Raw genomic sequence first — 20,930 nt, forward strand, 5'->3', positions numbered from 1 at the left:
AGTAAAAGTAAAACGTTCTGACGCATTACAGTAATGAGAATTGGGTGGTGAAATGTGCTTAAGTGTTGTGAAAACTATGCAAAAAATCTTAATAATCCAAGATGTAGCTTCATTTTCAAAACATAATTTCACATTTTTTTTGTATTGACTCACCAGGACATTTTCTCAACAGGATTCATGAGAATCACCCATGTATGTTATTGTGTAGCCCTTTAAAAAATGTAACAGTACAGTGATGGTATAATATGGTAATACCATGGTCTTTTGATATATTCTGAGCTACTGTAGAATTACCATATTCATATTCTATGGCAAGGGCGATTTTAGAATTTCAGCCTTAGGGGTGCTCAGCCCCCAATGACACTCTAAGATGTACACATTTAATGTATTCCACTCTGATGCATAGATATTAGATGTTTTGTTTGTTAAACTTTAAAGCTACACTATGTAACTTTTGGCCCTGTAGAGGTTGAAGCATAAAACTACAGGTTACTTGCGGAGAAACAATGTTTTGGAAAGTATGTGAGTGGGCTTCGACTCTGCTCTTCTGCATGGATGAATCTGATGGTTTGAGGAGTAACCATGGTTACAGGTGATCATCTAATCAGAGCGAATGTCACTAACGACAACAAAACTCGCCCCCTCCCCTCAAAAAATAAATAAATAAATAAAAAATATGTCTTATGAGCAGGTAAGTAGCATATCTGCCACTGATGTTTTGACTTATTGAAAACAGTTGTTTTAAAATAAATAGCTTCGCAAAAGTCAACGATGACATTAGACATAACGATTGCTTGTCATATAAGATCAGATCAAACGGTCGAAACTGTTATAACTTAGCTAGCATGCAAATAGACCAAGGTAGTAACTGGTTTAGAGATTGGCATTGTTAAAAGTTACATTTTTCCTTCCTCGAAAATGAAATTGAAAGCACTGCAGTATCACAGTCCATAATAAAATGCCCCATTAGAGTGTCTAACGCTATCTAACGAACTACCGCGCTAAGAGAGATACTATCTTTCCTGACCAGCAAGAAAAACTCCATCTCTGGGTCGGTTTTAAATCCTTTAAGATCTCTAAGTTGTCACCACCTCTGAAAAGTCAATCCAATGTTGTTTTGTGTTTTATTACTGTCGCTTTCCCTTTTTGATTGCACTCTTCTCGGTTCAAGGTTTCTTTATTTTGAAAATGGTTGATTCCCCAGAGGGTTCCCTTTTTGTATGATCCATGGTCAATGTTGCTCATTTGTTGTGGCTACAAGCTTTCAGCGTCAAACTACTACCACGTAGTAGTAATGCACATGACGTAAACATGCACGGACGAATGACGAAAGTATGCAATTTCGTACCAAATCCGTCCCGATAGCTCTAAAATATAAATAATTATTGTAGGCCTACCATAGTGAATTGGGGTATTGCAAAAACATTGTTTGGAAGATGGATTGTTGGTGTACCTGCTCATTAAGGAAATTTTGTTCATTTCTAACAAACAAATCTTACATAATGTAGCTTTAATTATTATAACTAAGGTTATACAAACCGAAACCACTTGAAGATTATCAAAGGAAAACCATAAAGGCCTATTATCATAACTAGCGATTTATTGGTAACATGTTTCTCTGTCCTAATCATTCCTTTTTTTGTTCTTCATTTATTAACCAAAATAAGTCAATATTTTCGCAACTTCTACGGTTTTAAGTTACAGTATATCTAACACCACAAAAACCTATTACTACAATAAATTTTACATTATGCTTGGTCGTTATTTAGTAGACTGAATTTACTTCAGATGATGTTCCTCTGTCTGTCATTAACTCATGACTCAAATCTTAAATCTTGAATACGTTCACCAAAAAGATTTGTTCAGATTCATTCACTCGTTCAGTGACCAAAGCTGCATCCGAATATCCATACTTCCCTACTATATAGTATGCCAAAACAGAATGCCAATTGAGTAGTATGACCAAGTCCTCAGTATTCATAAAACAGTAGAAATGACCTACATTTTCTGGTGTGATTCTGAAGTGTGAATCGACTGGACACTTTACAATCCCATAATCCCCCGAGAACTGAGGAGAAGTCGGTGAACCGCTAGTCAGATGGCTCTTTTTAACTGTAAGTGATATATATATATAAATAACAAAAAAATAGTTTCTTGTCCTTAAATGGTGCTTGTTTAACAAAACCAGAGGTTCTGTGGTTGTTGTTATTACTTCATCTATTTGCGTCATGGGTCAATACTAACTTCACCGGAAAAAGTATGTCCAGGAATTTATTCGTACTACTTGCATGCATAACTAAAGAATGTATCGTTTTACCGGCAAAGAAGTGTGTTCTATATCAAATACAGTACATAGTGTGACAGTACGCAATTTCGGACGCAGGGCATGTCTGTAAATTACACCTTTGCGTCAATAGGTGGCAATAAATTAACGTCTTTTATGCGTTTTAAGTGAGTTATTAAACTATTTATTAAGCACTGAGTCTTTCACGACCAAAACAAGTCTTAATACTTTATTCAAATTTGTGTGTTTACAAATCTACTAATAGCATTCAGCTGAGAGTTTAACCATCATAAGCGCACAAATGACAACAAAGTATACCTATCATTTTGTGAACTGCTGTGCTAACTATTCAAACTATCCAAAAAAAGACAACAGTATTGGCCTAAAAATAATTATGCTTCAGTTACATCCAGTCATTGTAATGTTATCAGTCACTTTTACTCATAATTCATTCGGCCTATTTCTCTCCTTGTTGAACAAGATTATGCCTCCTCTTTTCGTTCTGTCGGTCAACAGATCCTGATCTTTGCTTGTTCACGGACAAGATGATTGATGCTCAGACAAATGACCAAGCAGTTCTGTGAAGGGGCGTATTTCTTCAGTGGGTTAAACCAATGATGTGCTCCTTCACAGCCCACATGGTGACACGGTCATACAGTGATGTCACATGAAATGAAACAGGTCAAAAGACTCTAACAACGCATATGTTCTATAGTATTTACGTTAAACTCCAAGGTATTTCTAAGAATACTTGGTTTACTATAACCATGGTACATGTCCTAAAACATGGTGTCACCATTTTGCAAATGAGGTGTGTGTAGTTGCCTTTCATTGTGTCTTTGGCTACTGTGTGTGTGAATTAATGGACGTATGACATTGCTTCAAAAACGTACTGCACTGTAATGGCAACTTACTGTACATGTATGAGACAAATTTGATCTGTCATCCTCTGTCTCTCATTTTTGTTATTACTCTTTCATTCTCTTTCAGTCTCTCTTGTTTAGAGCAGATATTTATTTACTGTGTGGAGAGTCGTTTTCGTGAGGCTGATTGTTGTCATGGCGACGACAGCCCACAGATGGAGGGAAGAGTGCGGGGAGAGCAGCAGAGAGTTTTCACTGGCTCTGACACAAAACTTGTTGACACACATACATGATACTCACGCCATGATGAAAATCTGTGCGTGTATCAGTGCTCAAGGGCACAAACGCACACACACACACACACACCTGGCTACAGACTTATTTTCAGTGACTGTCTAAAATGGGTCAGATATTCTACGTCATACATTTTACACCCAGATGGAACAAAAGGAAATGACTTTCACTGTTGCTGTCTTTTACTTTTGTCAGGATATTTACAGTACTGTATGTTGTGTGCTTGGCACATTAGTGCACAATAATGCAGAAGTATATGTATTTAATGCTACTGATTTTTAACTCTGTCTAAGTGCTAGATGAGGTCACTAAAGACAAGTCACAAGACTCAGACAGTCCATTATGTGCTGCACAAATTTGATTGTAGAGGAGGTTAGTGACATGAAAGACGTTAATTACAACAGAGGTTAATTACAACTCGACCGACAACATTGTGTATGAACTTGAATTAAGTATTTGAATATTTCCATTCCACAGCAGTTCATACCGATTACATCCGTTAAGCTCCAAAAAGAGACAAAAGTATAATCTTAAAAGTTGTCCATGACATGTAGACAATGACTTATGTGCTATAGCTCTTTTAAAAGCCATGTGATTACTTTGTGTGAGAAACAGATGGAAATTTAAGAAGTTATTCACTTCTGTGAATAAAATCTTCAGGTCTCTTTGCCAGCTTTGTGATCACCAGTTTGTGGTTAACCATGTCGACTGCAGCAGACAGACCAATGCAGTATAGTTAAGACACCAGATGACCTAGGGCTTCAGTTACAGCTAGTACACTCACTGAGCACTTTTTTAGGTACACCTGTACACTACTTATTCATGTGATTATCTAATCAGCCCATTATGTGGCAGCAGTGCAATGCATAAAATCATGCAGATACGGGTCAGGAGCTTCAGTTAATATTCACATCAACCATCAGAATAGGGAAAAAATTTGATCTCAGTTATTTTGACCGTGGCATGATTGTTGGTGCCAGATTGGCTGGTTTGAGTATTTCTGTAACTGCTGATCTCTTGGGATTTTCACACAAAACAGTCTCTAGAGTTTACCCAGATCTCAGAATGCACAACACGTCGAACCTTGAGGCGGATGGGCTACAACAGCAGAAGACCAAGTTGGGAACTTTATTAGGACCATAGTGTTCCTCATAAAGTTCTCAGTGAGCATAAAACTCCTTTAGTTGAGTGACCAGGTTTAAAAGTTACAGGGGTCAAGCAGGTACTGGTAAAAGAACTGGTAAAAAGGGCCGAATTCACGAAACGTTCAAAATAAATTTCTTCTTAATTACCATTTTCTTCTTAATTTCTAATTTAAGAAAAAAGTTAAGAATATTTTGTATTCCTGAAAAAACTTCTTAAGAAAGTTCTTATCTTTTCTTTTTAAGATTGTTCTTAAGAAAAAACTTAAGAAGCATTAAAATTCTCATTTTTTTTTTTTTTTTTTTTTTTTTAGTAAAAATCATCATAAATAACATCTTAAAGTTAGAATAACCTCACAGTTGTCTTAAATTATAAAGGTAAGATGCTTAATGAATTTACTGGATTTTTCATGTTGAGTCACAAGTCATAATGGGCTGTTTATGACTGTTTTTGACTGTTTTGTGTTTAATTATATTTTTATTTTCAGCTTGTAAACCATGTAAATGTTATTACCAAATTCAAACAATAAATGTTGTTTTGAAGCTTCTTAATGTGGTGACCAATCATGCTAATGGATGTGCTGCATATAGCGCTCTCTTTCCGCGACCTTTAGAGTTCATACAGTTTTTTTTTTCCTCCCAATTTGGAATACCCAATTCCCAATGTGCTTTTAAGTCCTCGTGTTCGCGTAGTGATTTGCCTCAGTCCGGGTGGCCGAGGATGAATCCCAGTTGCCTCCGCGTCTGAGATCATCAACCCGCGCATCTTATCATGTGGCTTGTTGAGCGTGTTGCCACGGAGACATAGCGCATGTGGAGGCTTCACGCCATCCACCGTGGCAACAACGCTCAACTCACCATGTGCCCCACCGAGAACGAACCACATTATAGTGACCTCGAGGAGTTTTACTCCATGTGATTCTACCTTCCCTAGCAACCAGGCCAATTTGGTTGCTTAGGAGACCTGGCTGGAGTCACTCAGCACACCCTGGGATTCGAACTAGCGAGCTAGCGAACTCCAGGGGTGGTAGCCAGTGTATTTAAAAAAAAAAAAATAGATGGTCAATGGGAGCCTACTGACATAGGTTATATAGTGCATTCAAGATATACATTTTATCTAGTCACTTTGGATTAAAAAATGTCTGTCAAATGCGGAAATGTAAGTTTTTGATCGCATTACAGAGTGTCACTTTTGCAAACCCTTCAAGTTTTTCGTCTTCATCCCTGCGACGCGCAATGCCATTGAAATCATTGGATTCGTAGCGTTTATTGATAACCACCAAATGTGTTTGGTCTGATGTCCCTTCTTTTTTTCTTTTCAGGTACCTCATGAATGTGACATTTGAAGGGCGTAACCTCTCCTTCAGTGAAGACGGTTTTCAGATGCACCCAAAGTTGGTTATTATTCTGTTAGATAAGGAGAGGCAATGGGACAGGGTGAGTATCTCTCCTAGTTTCTATCTGATTCTTTTTCCTTCTTGATTTCTCTTAACCCATGACTGCACAGTCCCCCCCTCCCTGATGTAATTATCTACCTTCATTTACTCTTTATCTCTCTTTATCTTAATTCAAGATGTCACTCATCCTCAAATTTAGCTTGCACTAATCCAATCTCAGCCACTTCAACCTCAAGACCTCTCATTATCTCACTTGTTATACTTCTCTCATCTTTGCGCTTTAACAGGTAGGTAAATGGGAGAATGGGTCTCTGGCAATGAAGTACCATGTTTGGCCTCGGTTCGAGCTGTACTCAGGTGCTGAGGAGCGGGAAGATGACCACCTGTCCATTGTAACGCTGGAGGAGGCTCCATTTGTCATTGTGGAGGATGTTGACCCCCTCAGTGGCACTTGCATGAGGAATACAGTACCGTGCAGAAAGCAGCTCAAAATCCAGTGAGAATACTAAAGACTGATCCTAACAATAAAGTTATTCAAGAAATGCACTGTAGTTCAGTTCAAAATCCAGATTTGTCTTAAATTTCAGTGAAGAATTTTAACAACAAGCCACAACTTTGACTGAAATTACAGATAAATATGGATAATGCTACATAATTTAGGCATAGGTTATGCCCTTTTATGGCTACAAAAACATCTTTACCATAATCATTGTGGAATATGAGAGTGATAATGTTGTCAGTCATTAACCCTTACTGACAAAATGCAGCCTATAAGAGTACATAGCCTCCATTTTCAAATTCATGGTTCTATGTCACTGCCTGGACTATATTAAGTCACATAGTAAGAATGTGTTGTGTATATGGTATTGCACATTTAAAGGGATAGTTCACCCAAAAATGAAATTTCTCTCATAATTTACTCACCCTCATGCCATCCCAGATGTGTATGACTTTCTGTCTTCAGCAGAACACAAATATATATTTTTAGAAAAATACCTCAGCTTTGTTGGTCCTTACAATGCAAGTGAATGGTGATCAGACTTTGTACCTCCAAAAATCATATAAAGGAAACACAAAAGTAATCCATATGACTCCAGGGGTTAAATCCATATCTTCAGAAGCGATATAATAGGTGTGGGTGAGAAACAGAACAATATTTAAGTCATCTTTTACTCTAAATTTTTACTTTAACATGTTGAAGTGAAACTAAACAGGCACCACATGATGTAAAAATGAAAGTGTAGATTTAGAGTAAATAAAGAACTTATATTTTCATCTGTTTCCCCTCCACACCTATTACATCACTTCTGAAGATATGGATTTAACCACTGGAGTCGTGTGGATCACTTCTGTGTTTCCTTTATGTGATTTTTGGAGGTACAAAGGTCTGATCACCATTCACTTGAACTGTATGGATCAACAGAGCTGAGATATTCTTCTAAAAATCTTTGTTTGTATTCTGCTGAAGAAAGAAAGTCATATACATATTGGATGGCATGAGGATGATAAATAATGAGATAATTTTCATTTTGGGGTGAACTATCCCTTTAATGAAAAACACTGATTTAGTCATTAATTAAAACTAGCGTCCCATATCTCTTTTTAATATTGACTTTAAATTTGTCTGGCAAATAACTACAGTATTTCAAACCCCAAAATACTATATTTTATATTATCACATGACAATCTTTTCTCTCTAAAATTCAGAATTTATGCTAAATTCAGTTAGTTATTTTGTAATGATTGTTAAAAAACCAATGATTGTTAAAAAAATAAAATAAAAATAAAAAGACAATTGACAATGTGAATTAAAAATTAAAAATTTGCACTGTAGCTGTTGTGTCAGTGTAGTGGTCAGTGCAGTGGTCATTAGTCATTTTGTTGTTATCTTGACTCACAGATTGATTCTTCACACACAGATTTATGACATGATATTTTGATCAAGGATTGATGAACATCCCAGGCAAAATTTAATAGTCTTCACTATTTTGAAAAAGAGCTTCATGCTGGACCATTAATCATCTCACCTCTTTCTTCTTGAATTTACCACCTCTAGAAACCAGACAGGAGATTCAGGGATCTATATTAAACGCTGCTGCAAGGGCTTTTGTATTGACATCCTCAAAAAGATCGCAAAGTCTGTAAAATTCACTTATGATCTCTACCTGGTGACTAATGGAAAGCATGGAAAAAAGATCAACGGCACATGGAACGGCTTGGTTGGTGAGGTGAGTTTTAAAAATGATTTTAGTCCTCATAAAACAAAAAAACCTCATAGTGTGATCCACAGTTTGGGTTTGAATAGGTTGTTTATCATTCAATGAGCTGGAGAGACTAGCCATATTATTGATGTGTTACACATTGCAACTGTTGCCCATGGAACATTTTCACTCTTTCTGATATTTGAGGACTGTTAAGTTTATTTTGTTACCCTAACACCACAGTTTGAAAGATTTTCAAAAGAATCACAAAGTGAAATATGATATCTTTAAGACATAAAATACAAACATCTCTTTTACTAACTAAAAACTTTATATCTGCTCTTATCTTTGAGACATTTTTACTTGTCTGTGAGCTTGCTTGTGTGAATAATCCAATGTTATAACTTAGATGTTCAGAACAAAATATGTGGTCAAGCAGGAAAAGCATGCTAAACAAATCATCGGAAAAATATGTTATCGACTATTGATGATAAAATGTTCTACATCATCGCAAAGGGGAGGATCTCAGATTTCTAATGACACCTAGATTGAGGTGTCTTCTAGTCCACTCAGAGACCGAGATATCTGATGAAACAATGGGGGTGGTGCATGAACTGAAAATTAGACTGAGGAGCAGATTCACTAAGAATGAATTGCACCCGCTAAAAGCTTAATGACTTAATTTAAATATTGAAGACACGGCGCAATTTCAGCGCTTATTGCGCCTGCTAAACGTGATTGCGGGTGGTAAGTGAATAAGACGCAGGTATTTGAGCTGAAATAGCACACGCATAAATGGCACAACAGTTTAGTGAATCTGCCCCTGAATGTCTATGGACGAGCACATCTGTGAGGGCTAAAATGCGTTAGAGTGCCACCTACATTTCAGGAAGGTGGAAGGTGACAAAGGAAAAAAAAATTCTAGAACATACTGCCATTTAGTGGAATAAAATCAAACTTTTTGGAGGGAGATACAGTGAACAGAACCAGAATTACATGTTTAAAAGTAAAAAAAAAAAAACTATGTTCATCCTAAGATTAAACATATACATTATTATTTATTAATAATTGGAGTCTTTTTTATTTTTATTTAGGGGGTTTTAACTTTTCGGCAGTTAGTCCACAGTATGTGTAAATGGTGAGCTTTTAAATTTAAGTGTGAAAATCGTAGGCTTCAGAGTTGAAGAGGTTAATTTATATTGGATTTTATATATTTATACATATTTTATATATTTTTACTTGGTTCTGCACTAATTTGAAATATGGATGCTGTGTATATATTTTAAATGTTTAAAATTTTTAATGTTTTATTTCTTGCCTTAATGTCATTTTTATTTATATCATCATAGAACAATCACAGGAAATAATAGGTTTTAAAGGGGGGAACGTGATCACAAGATTTTGCAAGCTCGTACATGTGCCCTAACCACTAGGCCCCGACACATATAGATTTTCTGATTTTATATTATATTCAAAAAGGAAAATCTGAACAGTTTCTCTAATAAGAACAGATGAAAGAGAAAGAAAGTGAGCATATGATTTTGCCCAAGCCCAAGGGAAAATACAGCTGGTGCATTAATTCAGATGAGAAATAATATTAGTTGCCGAATCATATGTAATTCCACAGTTGAAATGAATGTGACACATTCAGTTCCCTTTCAGTCCCATTCATATCAATACTCTCCGACTGCACCACATTAGAAGTTGCAGACTCTTGGTATTTTGCTTTATTTTTGCCTAATGTCTTGATCAGATCTGATGCTTTTAGACATATTCACACTGAGTGATGCAACATACATACTTAAGTGCAAACAAATTATAATCTCATATTTAGAAGGGTGAAGAGAAAGAAGTAGAGAGGGAAAGCGAGAGAGAAAGAAGCCGTTCTGTAGTATACACTCACCTTATTAACTCTGTTTTGTCCTATTTTTCTGTATCACCAGAGGCTCCTTATATGTAATTCTAAATATACCTGGACATGTAATGTGATTAGGGAAAGGTTTAAAGGAAGGAGAAATAGCATTTTAAAGCTTCGGCAACTTACTGTAGAAAAGTAACCCTATTTCTGCCTTCCTTGGTCTTAAAATCTTCCTTTTGTAGTCTTCTCATTCACTGACTTTTATTTGATCTGTCTTTCACCTTTTTCTTAGATTGTGCTTTCTTGCCTCTTTGTCAAGATTTGGCATGCTTAGACTAGTCTTTGTTCAGAAAAGCTATATGTATAAATTTTAGGAATTGGTATTATATCACTTATTTTGTTTTCGAACCAATACCTATCTGGGCCAATATAGCCAATAATTCCAATACCAATACCTCTTTCATTTTTAATGATTTCTGAGAATAATATTTGAAAGCCATCATTTAAAGATTTAATAGGCCTAAAGTAAAAATGTTTTGTTTATAATTTATTAACAATATTTAACCTTTAACCATTTTTATTCAAGAAACTTCACAAAAATCACCTAAACCAATTGTAATACATGCCATGTTTAGCCTCATTGTTATTTATTGTGAAATGTTTATGTCAGGATCGATCCTCTCAATACAACATCAGTTTGGAATGTATTGACACTTCAAGTTAGATCTTCCCATCCCTTATAAATTTTCTGTCCCTCTTCTTTGTCTCTAGGTGGTGTTTAAGAATGCCCACATGGCAGTGGGGTCCCTGACCATTAATGAAGAGAGGTCAGAGGTCATTGACTTCTCCGTGCCCTTCATAGAGACAGGGATCAGTGTCATGGTCTCTCGTAGCAATGGCACGGTGTCCCCCTCTGCCTTTTTAGGTAAGGAATAAACACATTCACACAAGTGTTATGGCATTCAAGATGAAACCCAAAGTGCACTCTTCATTAATACCCCCACCCCATTTCCCTTCTCTTCTCTCTTTTTTTCCCTGCTCTTAGAGCCCTTCAGCGCTGATGTCTGGGTAATGATGTTCGTTATGCTGTTGATAGTTTCAGCCGTGGCTGTCTTCGTTTTTGAGTACTTCAGTCCTGTTGGCTATAATCGCTGCTTGGCAGATGGACGAGGTGTGTACACACGCTTGTACAAACATGCACACACAAATACAGACTGATCAAAACACCCAAACACCATTTGGTATGTCTAGCCATAAACCTCTCCATAGAAGGAACACAGTACAGTGTTTTATCTTTTAATTTTAGCTATTATGTCTGTCTTACTAATTTTTTATCAGATGGCCTAATACTCAGCAATGTACTTTATTAGCATAGTCTATACTGTAGGTAGTATTGATGTAAGTGTTGGTGAATAACTAACTAAAAGTGGAAATGCTACTAACTTGAAGGGATAGTTTACCTAAAAATGACAATTTTGTCATTATTTATTTTCCCTCATGTAGTTTCAAACACATAGGCCTTTATTTCTTCTGTAGAATACAAAAGGAGATGTTAGGCAGGATGTTTGCCTCAGTCACTGTTTACTTTCATTGAATCTTTTTTTCAATACAGTGAAAGTGAAAAGTGATTGGGAAGTAAACAATGACATAATTTTCATTTTTGGTTGGACTATGCCTCTAACTTTTTAGTGTGACAGTGACTACGTTTACATGGATACGTTTACATGACGGCCCCTCAGCACACTAGAGCATAAGAAAAAAAAAAAAAAAAAAACAACATTGCCGTTTATTAAGCGCTGAAACTTTGCTTGGTGCAGAATAACCTGCAATAATGTAAAAAATTGTAACAGTCACCTCTTTGCAGCCTGAACTTGTTCAGAACGTTAAATCTTTGTGACACCTGCGCTAAAAACAGTCTAGACGCAGCGCAACGAATGAAACAGAACGCAGGTGTCTCGACATGTGTTTTTGTAATCTGAAGTTATAATTTTTTTTTTTTTTTTTTTTTTTTAAATGAGCTGGTCCTACGTGAGACACTGAAGAAACAGCAAGATGCGGTACAGCAGTCAAGAATGTTTGTCCAACACGTTTAAATAGAAAAACAATGGAAAAACAGAGTAGAAGCATGCAAAAACACGTTCAGTGTGAACAGCCCCTCATCCGTTTGCGCGTATCTGTGTGAGTGAGCACGCATGGGTGAAACAAGTTCGAAGGCCTGTATAGTTTTTTAATAAATTACAAACCCGAACCCAAAGTCCTACTGACCTGAACCTGGCGGCTTCGTGAACTGCTCTGAGACCGCAGACAACAGCGTATTTGCGTGTGTACCCAGAACAACATGTCACCCCTCAAGCGGTTTTTGCAGAGCTTTCCTACATGGGCCGGGGGGCTCCCGGCCCCCGGGGACCCACGCAATTGCGTGGTTTGCGTGGTGGTTAAAACCGCTACTGTGTATAAGTGGCATACTCTTTACTCCCGACTTTACAATTTTATTCTCCGTTGCTTCGCTTTATTTTCAGATATTCCAGAGTTGTTGTTGTGTTTGTTCACTAAATTTTCCATTGCGATATACCCTGCAATATTGGGGTTTCCCTCTTACATAAAACTCTGGTATTTCCTCAATGTAGGAGCGCATATATGCAAACGTGAGGGACCGTCAATATTTTACATTGGTGTGTGTAAATGCGTATAGTTATATATAGTGTATGTGCTTTTCACACTGTATTCCCAGAAATGTTGAATTCTTTCCGTTTTATGACGTTTGTTATTCGGTCTGTTCACGCACATGTGCACTCTTCAAACACCCATCAGAACGCCACTTATGTGTTTACATAGCCACATTAAGCCACGTTCTCTGGGAGAAACCTTGGTGTGTTAAACCACTTTCTCTTAATCCCTTAAACAGCGTAAGGAAATATGTGTTCTCATTTACATGATGTTTCAGAATGCTGTTTACTGCAAAACCCTGGAATAAACCATTTTCTTAAGTGCATATAAAAATAGTATCCAAGCCTGTGGGGGCACTTTGAATCTTTTTTGTAGGGAAAAACTTTGGACACCACTGTTGTTCAAGACTATGTGATCTGTTCAAGTTTAATGCTGTCAACCATATCAAAATATAGCTTTTTTCACAAACGTATATATTTTATATGTATGCATTTAAAAAATATATATATTTTAAATATACAGTAGGGCTTAGCGATATGCAAGAAATATGTTCACTATATTTTTATTTTAAAAATATCGCAATATCCGATTGTGTCATCCACCCCCCGGCTGAGGGATCAGTGAAGATACTTGCTTTATTGATTTTGCTTTAAAAATTAAATTAATTTATTGAAACACCAAAAACTTAAACCAAAGATATTTCTAAATTTAAATCGCACTTTAAATGAAACAAAAAAGCAGTTATAAAATAATAATATAAAATAATGAAGTGGTCAAAAAATCATTTGTAATTGTATATAAAGAGACGCGCATTGATGGCTTTTCATTCATCTGTTCTTCAAAATATAATAAAGTATGTTTCTTGAAATGCGTGTAGTTGTGTCTAACATTCTTGTCGTGTCATTACAAGACGTCTTACAGTTAGCCGGTCACAATGGCGGGTAGATTAGCAAAATTTCCTGGCATCTGCCATTGGCAGGTGCTAATTTCATACCCTGGTCTATTATTTTATATATTTGCCAACTTCTTAGCTCCATGGTTTTGTAATTTCCCAATATTGTCATTCATCGCCTGTCAATGAGTGTTGGGATATTTGTCAGATATCATCGATATCTGATTACATCGTCCTATCGCCCAACCCTAATATACAGCTATATATTTTATAAGAAATTGGCCCCTTTAAATAGCTTCAATGTAGTTTAGCTTGTAATGTAGTGAACTACTTTTTCAAAAGAGTAGTTTGACTGAAGTTTAACTACTTTAAATGATACGTATCTTGTAGCTTGGCAAGCTTCAGTTGTAAAGTATCTCCTCCAACACTACTGATTCTTTTTATTCAAATCAAATTGGAATAGTAAAATGTATGACTCTTCATAATGGATCGTCATCCTTTGCCCTTCTACTCTTGTAATTCATATTAAATTACACTGCCTGGCCCCAAAAAACTTGCATACTCTAATATTTCATTGGACTGCCTTTAGCTTTGATTACGGCACGCATTCGTCGTGGCATTGTTTATGCAACGTCACAACATTTGTTTCCATCCAGAGTTGCATACATTTTTGGCAAGATATTGTATTGATGACGGGAGAGTCAAACCACTCCGTAAAGTCTTCTCCAACACATCCCAAAGATTTTCAATGGGGTTAAGGACAGGACTCATGCTCTCTGAACCACTCTTTCACAATTTGATCCTGATGAATCTTGGCATTATCGTCCTGGAATATGCCCGTGCCGTCAGGGAAGAAAAAATCCATTGATGTGATAACCTGGTCATTCAGTACATTCAGGTAGTCAGCTGACTTCATTTTATTGCCACATAAAGTTGCTGAGCCTAGACCTGACCAATTGAAACAACCCCAGATCATAACACTGCCTTCAGAGGCTTGTATAGTGGGCACTATGCATGGTGGGTGCATCACTTCATGCGCTTACCTTCTTACCCTGATGTGCCCATTGTTTGGAATAGGGTAAATCTGGACTCATCAGACCACATTACCTTTTTCCATTGCTCCACAGTCCAATCTTTATGCTCCCTTGCAAATTGAAGTAGTTTTTTCTGATTAGCCTCACTAACAAATGGCTTTCTTGTGGCCACAGCTGTTTAGTCCCAATCCTGTAAGTTCACATTGCATTGTGCATGTGGAAATGCTCTTAATTTCACTATTAAACATAGCCATGAGTTCTACTGTGGATTTTTTACAATGTGACTTCACCAAGCATTCATTCAATTCTTCTGTGAAGCTGATGGTTCACCACTATCCTTCCAGGTTTTAACAATACGTTGGACAGTTTTTAACCCAATTCCAGTGATTTCAGCAATCTCCGTAGTTGTTTTCTTTGCTTGATGCAGGCCAGTAATTTGCCCCTTCTGAAACACAGTAACATCTTTTCCACGACCACGGGACATGTCTTCTGACATGGTTGTTTTAGAAATGAGAAGCTACACACTGCATCAGTTAAGGTTAAAAGAATTGTTGCCAGCTGAAACATATTAATCACCGCAATAGTGATCCAATCATAGGCTCTTAAGTATCTGCTTATTTAAATCCAAATGGCGCCTTTTTTGGCCAGGCAGTGTATATCATAATATTTATTTATTTCTCTCTCTCTCTACCTCTCTACAAACCATCAGAGCCTGGCGGTCCCTCCTTCACCATTGGAAAAGCTATTTGGCTACTGTGGGGTTTGGTCTTCAATAACTCTGTGCCAGTTCAGAACCCCAAAGGCACCACTAGCAAGATCATGGTATCGGTCTGGGCCTTCTTTGCTGTGATATTCCTGGCTAGCTACACTGCCAACCTGGCAGCATTTATGATCCAAGAGGAGTATGTGGACCAGGTGTCCGGCCTGAGTGATAAAAAGGTAACAAGGGTCTATTGTTCTGAAATTTAACAGCATGTCCCACAGCTAAAGTTGGACCATGGGCATCTGAAAGCTGTTATTAAAAATACAGTTCTTATTGATTTCATTTATCCTATGCTTCAAAAAAATAGATATATTTCAACAAAAGGGCATAAAAAGAGCCATTTGTTCCGAAGACTGCCTTGAACTGTACGTGACTTGAATTGATACACCAGACTGTTTTACAAATAAGGTTAATTCACATAGCCTTAAATGATGCAATATTTAAAGTTAAAGTGTGTAACTGTTTCAGTGTTAAAATACATTCGCCTATATTCCAGTTATAAGACGTTCACAGGTTGACTTTCTGAAAAGTGTAAACAATGTGGCTCTGTGGTTCTTACAAAATGTTGCTCTGTTGTTTAAATGGTCTGACATGTCAAGACAGTGGAAGGTGGGATGGAAGGAGTGTTTGAGAAACCTGTTTAAAAACAGTCATTACTTTTGCAATTCATTTGTAAATGCAGATGAGTGGCATAGAAATTACACACTTCAGCCTTAAAGTCAGTTTAAAGAAAAAATACCCATTTCATGGTCATAGTAATTACAGTCTTTAGTTAATTATAAATGTGAATCATTTCAGTTTTAGGAATATCATAATTGGTTGGTTTGTGAAAATACTAAATCCATGCGCTCTTACTCTGTAGCAGTGCACAGATTTGCATATAATAAATCCTAATATTAGCGTTTATTATGCTGGCTGGCTTTGTAGTAATACTGCTATTGCGTTGTCCTCTTTGGTGTGTAAATAAATGGGCTAATGCGAATTAGGCAACCAATATGAAACAAAAGAAGATTGGACTCCTAAGTGGGTGCTGTAGTCTTTTTAATAATTGATGTGGTGAGATTTTGTTCTTTACTTTAATCACTCTTTATTTTTTTATGCCTGAAAAAGGAGTGTCCAGAGAACATTTACAAAAAACACTGGACACAGTTATATTATGAATGGGGAAAAAACAAGATCTAATGCATCTAAAGGTTTTGAAATGACACCTCTCCTACACACTTTCCCTTGAGAGTTTATTGACACTGTGTACCAGTTGTTATATTTCTCTCTGTCTGTCTCTCTCTCTCTCTCTTGCTTGCTCTTATTCAGTTTCAACATCCAAATGACTTCTCACCTCCGTTTCGTTTTGGCACTGTGCCGAATGGCAGCACAGAAAGAAACATAAGGAACAACTACAAGGAGATGCACAGCTACATGACCAGCTTCCACCAGAAAAATGTAGACGAGGCCCTCCAGAGCCTGAAAACTGGGTGAGAGAGAGAGAGAAAAAAGGGAGCATATCTGTACTGTAAATAAAGGGTGGGAAGAGAGTGCTAGAAAATGAGAGGAATACAAGGAGATTAAGAGCTTGTATGACAGGAGTAAGTACAGTATGTGAGTGGGTGGGTGGGTGAGCTCTGGGCTTATAATAGCATCAAATGAGGCAGCCTTGAGGGGGTTTGTTTGGAGATGTTGATAGGCTAGAAGATATACACTGATCTGACATGGGCCCTGGATCCTGCTATCTATTATTTAATTAAAATAATTTTAATAATGTATTTAATTATAATAGCGTATATTCAAAGATTATAAACTGTTTACCACATTTTGTGGATGTGAAAATTAAAAACACTAACACAAAGTTTAGTATACTTTCTTTCCCAATAATGTATCTCTGGATAGTTATAGATAGTCAACTGATTCTTGTCAAAAAGTTCTCTAATCTGTCACTTTGGTTTTATTTTTTATATATTAGTTATATTATCAGCACAATAATCCTTTAGTACAAAGGAGTCAACATGACCAGTGATGCAAATTTGCTTACATTTGATTAGAGCCCTTGAAACAGTGCAGGAATTTTAATATATAAAAAAACATTTGGAAGATTTACGCATTTCAATTTCATCAAAATTCTATCAAATTTAATTGAGTAATCTTTAATAAAATTAAATGAATAAACGAAATATTTTAAATTGTATTAATTCAATTTTGTTAGGCTAAAATATTTTTTTAGTGTAATTTGTTTTTGCGTCATAACTTTTACTTGTTTTAAAATGATTAAATGATTAAAATTAAAATGATCGCAACATTTTTGCAAACCAAAATTGTGCTTTATACACGTTTGGCTGCAGTTTCCCAGTGAAATGTCCAGTGATGGGCGCCAAAAGCGAGTGAAGTGATGTTGTAATCAGACGAGGTTTTTAAGGTGAACATTAGATGGATTTTTTAATTAGTAAAAAGTACTTCCCTAACCTAAAACTTTAAAATAAACCTAACCAATAGTGTTCAAAAAGATAAATGAGAGGTGAATAAAACATCCTTTCCCTTAACCAAAACCGAACCGATAGTGTTTTCAAAATGCAAATTCAAATTCAAAATGAAAAGCACAATAACTGAAGCAACCACATAATTTCACTTCTATGGCACTTTCGCTTCACTTTTACATTAGTTTCGAGCATCCTTGGCTGGGTTCGAGGGTCAGTCTCCGAGTCCAATGTCAGGTGAGCTACTGCGGACGTTAATCACATTGGAATAAGCACGTAAATGTAGGTGGGTCTGTATTACAAACCTTAAAATGTTTAATTTTTCAAATGATGCGTTAGAGTAAAAGTGTTTTAATATAATAACATAGCAGGGTGTGAGTAATAGAGCAAAAAATATGTGTTTATAAAGTCATAAACCTGTACCTGTGATTTGTGTGAAAGTGAATAAAAGCTGTTGTAGCGCCTCTAGAGTTTATTTTATCAGGAAACTGCAGCAAATGTAGAAAGCAGCATGTAAAACTTGGTTTGCAAAAATGTCGTTATAGTAAAGTTCATTCTATGAGACTAGGTTGTTATTTCCAGATTTTAAAGAAAAATAAACTGTTCCCCCCCATGATCTCAGAATTTATATAGTTTATCTATCACTAGGGTTCCCACTCTTTTTAACCAAATTTTAACAATTGAATGACTTTTCCATGACCTTTCCAGTCATTTAGGATTGCTGGACTCAGATATTTGAAAATTATTTTGATTCAGACTGATTCGCTAATAAATCATTCAGACTGATTTGTGAAACATTTTGACCAATTAACTGAAAAGAACATAAATTATTCAAAAGAAGGATTTGCTCACAAATGGAACTTCACTATGGCTTGCAAACAAGTTTTATTCAACACAAGAACAACATCTAGCTGATTTTTATGCAGAGGAAAGCTAAAAAAAAAAAACTAAAAAAAACAATTCACTATAGAAATTTCCATAACTTTCCAATGACCCAAATGTTTTTATCATCTTGTAAATGTCAAAAGTATCAGTGCTTCAGTATAAAGTTGATAATACTAATATAGGCTAAATGTATTTTTGTATTAAGTAGGGCTGTCGGTGCGATTAATTATTCAATAAATAACACGCTTAAAAAATGCAATTAATCATGTCCCTGGACCGTAATAAAGTATATTCCTTATATGAGTAATTCAAGCTTGGAATACCACCTGTTTTCTCCAGGGGGCAGTAAGCGAAACTCGCTGTGTAGGCAACGCGCAGCTCATACAGACAGAGAACAAACCACACTTACAGAGAGCAGACAACACAAGATGAGAACATGTTCTTGCATACAAACTAGGGCTGCCCCTGACCAAAGATTTTCCTAGTCGACTAGTAGCCATTAGTTTCAGCCATTAGTCGACTAGTTGTTGCACATTTACAATGTTAATTTAATTACTTACATATATATATATATATATATATATATATATATATATATATATATATATATATATTTGGGGGGCATCAGAAAATGGTTTGAGTTCCAGGGCTGAGAAACAATGTTATAAGTAACTTTGCTAACAATGTTCTACATTACAGAGAAATACTAAACCGTAATAATGAGCCTTTAAAATATCAATTTTTACAAGCGCACGCACGAAGCAAGCCGCAGTGACACCGGCAAAAGCAGTAATGATTCTGAATGTGTCAGAAAAATCTGCAAGGAGACAGTCTGAACATTTTGTTAATTCATAGAGAGAAATGCACAGTAAGCGAGGTACTAATTTAGCTTCCCCACGAACACTTGGATAAGCCTATTCAAGCGCATATTTATCTAGGTTATCTAACGTTAGAGTGAGCGGCCATGCTAAGTGGCTAACATTAGGCTACTAACATGTTTCAAATGATAAGCCATGTTTGAGGTCGACGAATGATAGGCGAACGTTTGCCTGCAGAGTTTGCATGTCACCTTCTTGGGATCATCCTTTTTACCCTCTCGAAATGATCCCCCACTTTGGATTTCCTTCCCGACATAATTAATTACCGCATGGACCAGCCGTGTAAACTATCATGTCTGTCCGTCACTGACTACGTGACTTCGCACAGCTTGATGGAGCTCAGACAGGGATCTCAAGACGTGTTTTACTAAGTTTCAAACTTCATTTAACTTGACACATCGACCTACAAACGGTACATTTATGACACAACGCAACCAAGATGGTCTTAATGCGTCCATCTGATGCAGGTGTACACTGATGTGTCCTTAGACAAACCCCTATAATAAATCTCGGACTGACTGATGTATTCAGTTGCAAAATGGATTGCTATGGACTGTAGACCAATGATAGGCTTATGTTCAATTATATGGTAATATACAATATATTGTATTCTAAAGCCACTTTTTGTATTGTCTTTTTTGTAATGCTTGTGTGCCAAAATAATGCAATGCATTTTGATAAGCTGTATTATTTTTAAATAATATATATATTTTATAATTTAAATATAACTGTTTATAATCATTTAATCATTAAATATTTAATTATTGTTATTTGAGGGGCTTTCTAAGCAAATATGTATGTGTATGGAATTAATTAGATTAATAAATTGGCATACTCTATAATTAACTAGATTAAAAAAATTTAATTGGCTGACAGCCCTAGTATTAAGTGTATATATATATATATATATATATATATATATATATATATATATATATATATATATATATATGATACCAGTCTTTCTACACAGTATCCATTATACCAAATACCTACTCAATTCAATACCCACACACTGTCTTGTTGGGCGTCTGCTTTTAAGCACCTGTGCATATGTACGCACATACAAAAGATCGCCCTTGATTGCGGCTGTCAATAAAGTGTCAATAAAGTCTGAACAGTCAAAATGCTTGGTGAGATATTAGAAACTGTTTAGAGTTGGTCCATCCAAATGCAGTAAGTACCAAATATTTCGATATATAACACTGAAAACCATGTGTAATGTACAGATGTTTTCAAGGAATTTCAAGTCATGAGCCGGGACATTTGCGTTTTTTGTACTCTTTTATTAAGACATGATGATATTA

The 20,930-nt window shown here is 36.1% G+C and overlaps 1 protein-coding gene across 2 annotated transcripts in view; it reads left to right on the plus strand.

The window, feature by feature from the left end:
• The window catches only part of LOC127443674 (glutamate receptor ionotropic, NMDA 2B-like), a 144,251-nt gene that overhangs the window by 105,148 nt on the left and 18,173 nt on the right, over positions 1 to 20,930 (plus strand). For both annotated transcript variants that reach the window (XM_051702426.1, XM_051702427.1), the window contains 7 exons: positions 5,906 to 6,020; positions 6,268 to 6,476; positions 8,037 to 8,208; positions 10,811 to 10,964; positions 11,085 to 11,210; positions 15,342 to 15,571; positions 16,707 to 16,867. In XM_051702426.1, coding sequence (XP_051558386.1) covers positions 5,906 to 6,020; positions 6,268 to 6,476; positions 8,037 to 8,208; positions 10,811 to 10,964; positions 11,085 to 11,210; positions 15,342 to 15,571; positions 16,707 to 16,867 — 1,167 coding nt within the window. The remainder of the gene's footprint in view (positions 1 to 5,905; positions 6,021 to 6,267; positions 6,477 to 8,036; positions 8,209 to 10,810; positions 10,965 to 11,084; positions 11,211 to 15,341; positions 15,572 to 16,706; positions 16,868 to 20,930) is intronic.

Source organism: Myxocyprinus asiaticus, chromosome 7 (genome assembly GCF_019703515.2).
Source record: "Myxocyprinus asiaticus isolate MX2 ecotype Aquarium Trade chromosome 7, UBuf_Myxa_2, whole genome shotgun sequence".
Taxonomy (NCBI): domain Eukaryota; kingdom Metazoa; phylum Chordata; class Actinopteri; order Cypriniformes; family Catostomidae; genus Myxocyprinus; species Myxocyprinus asiaticus.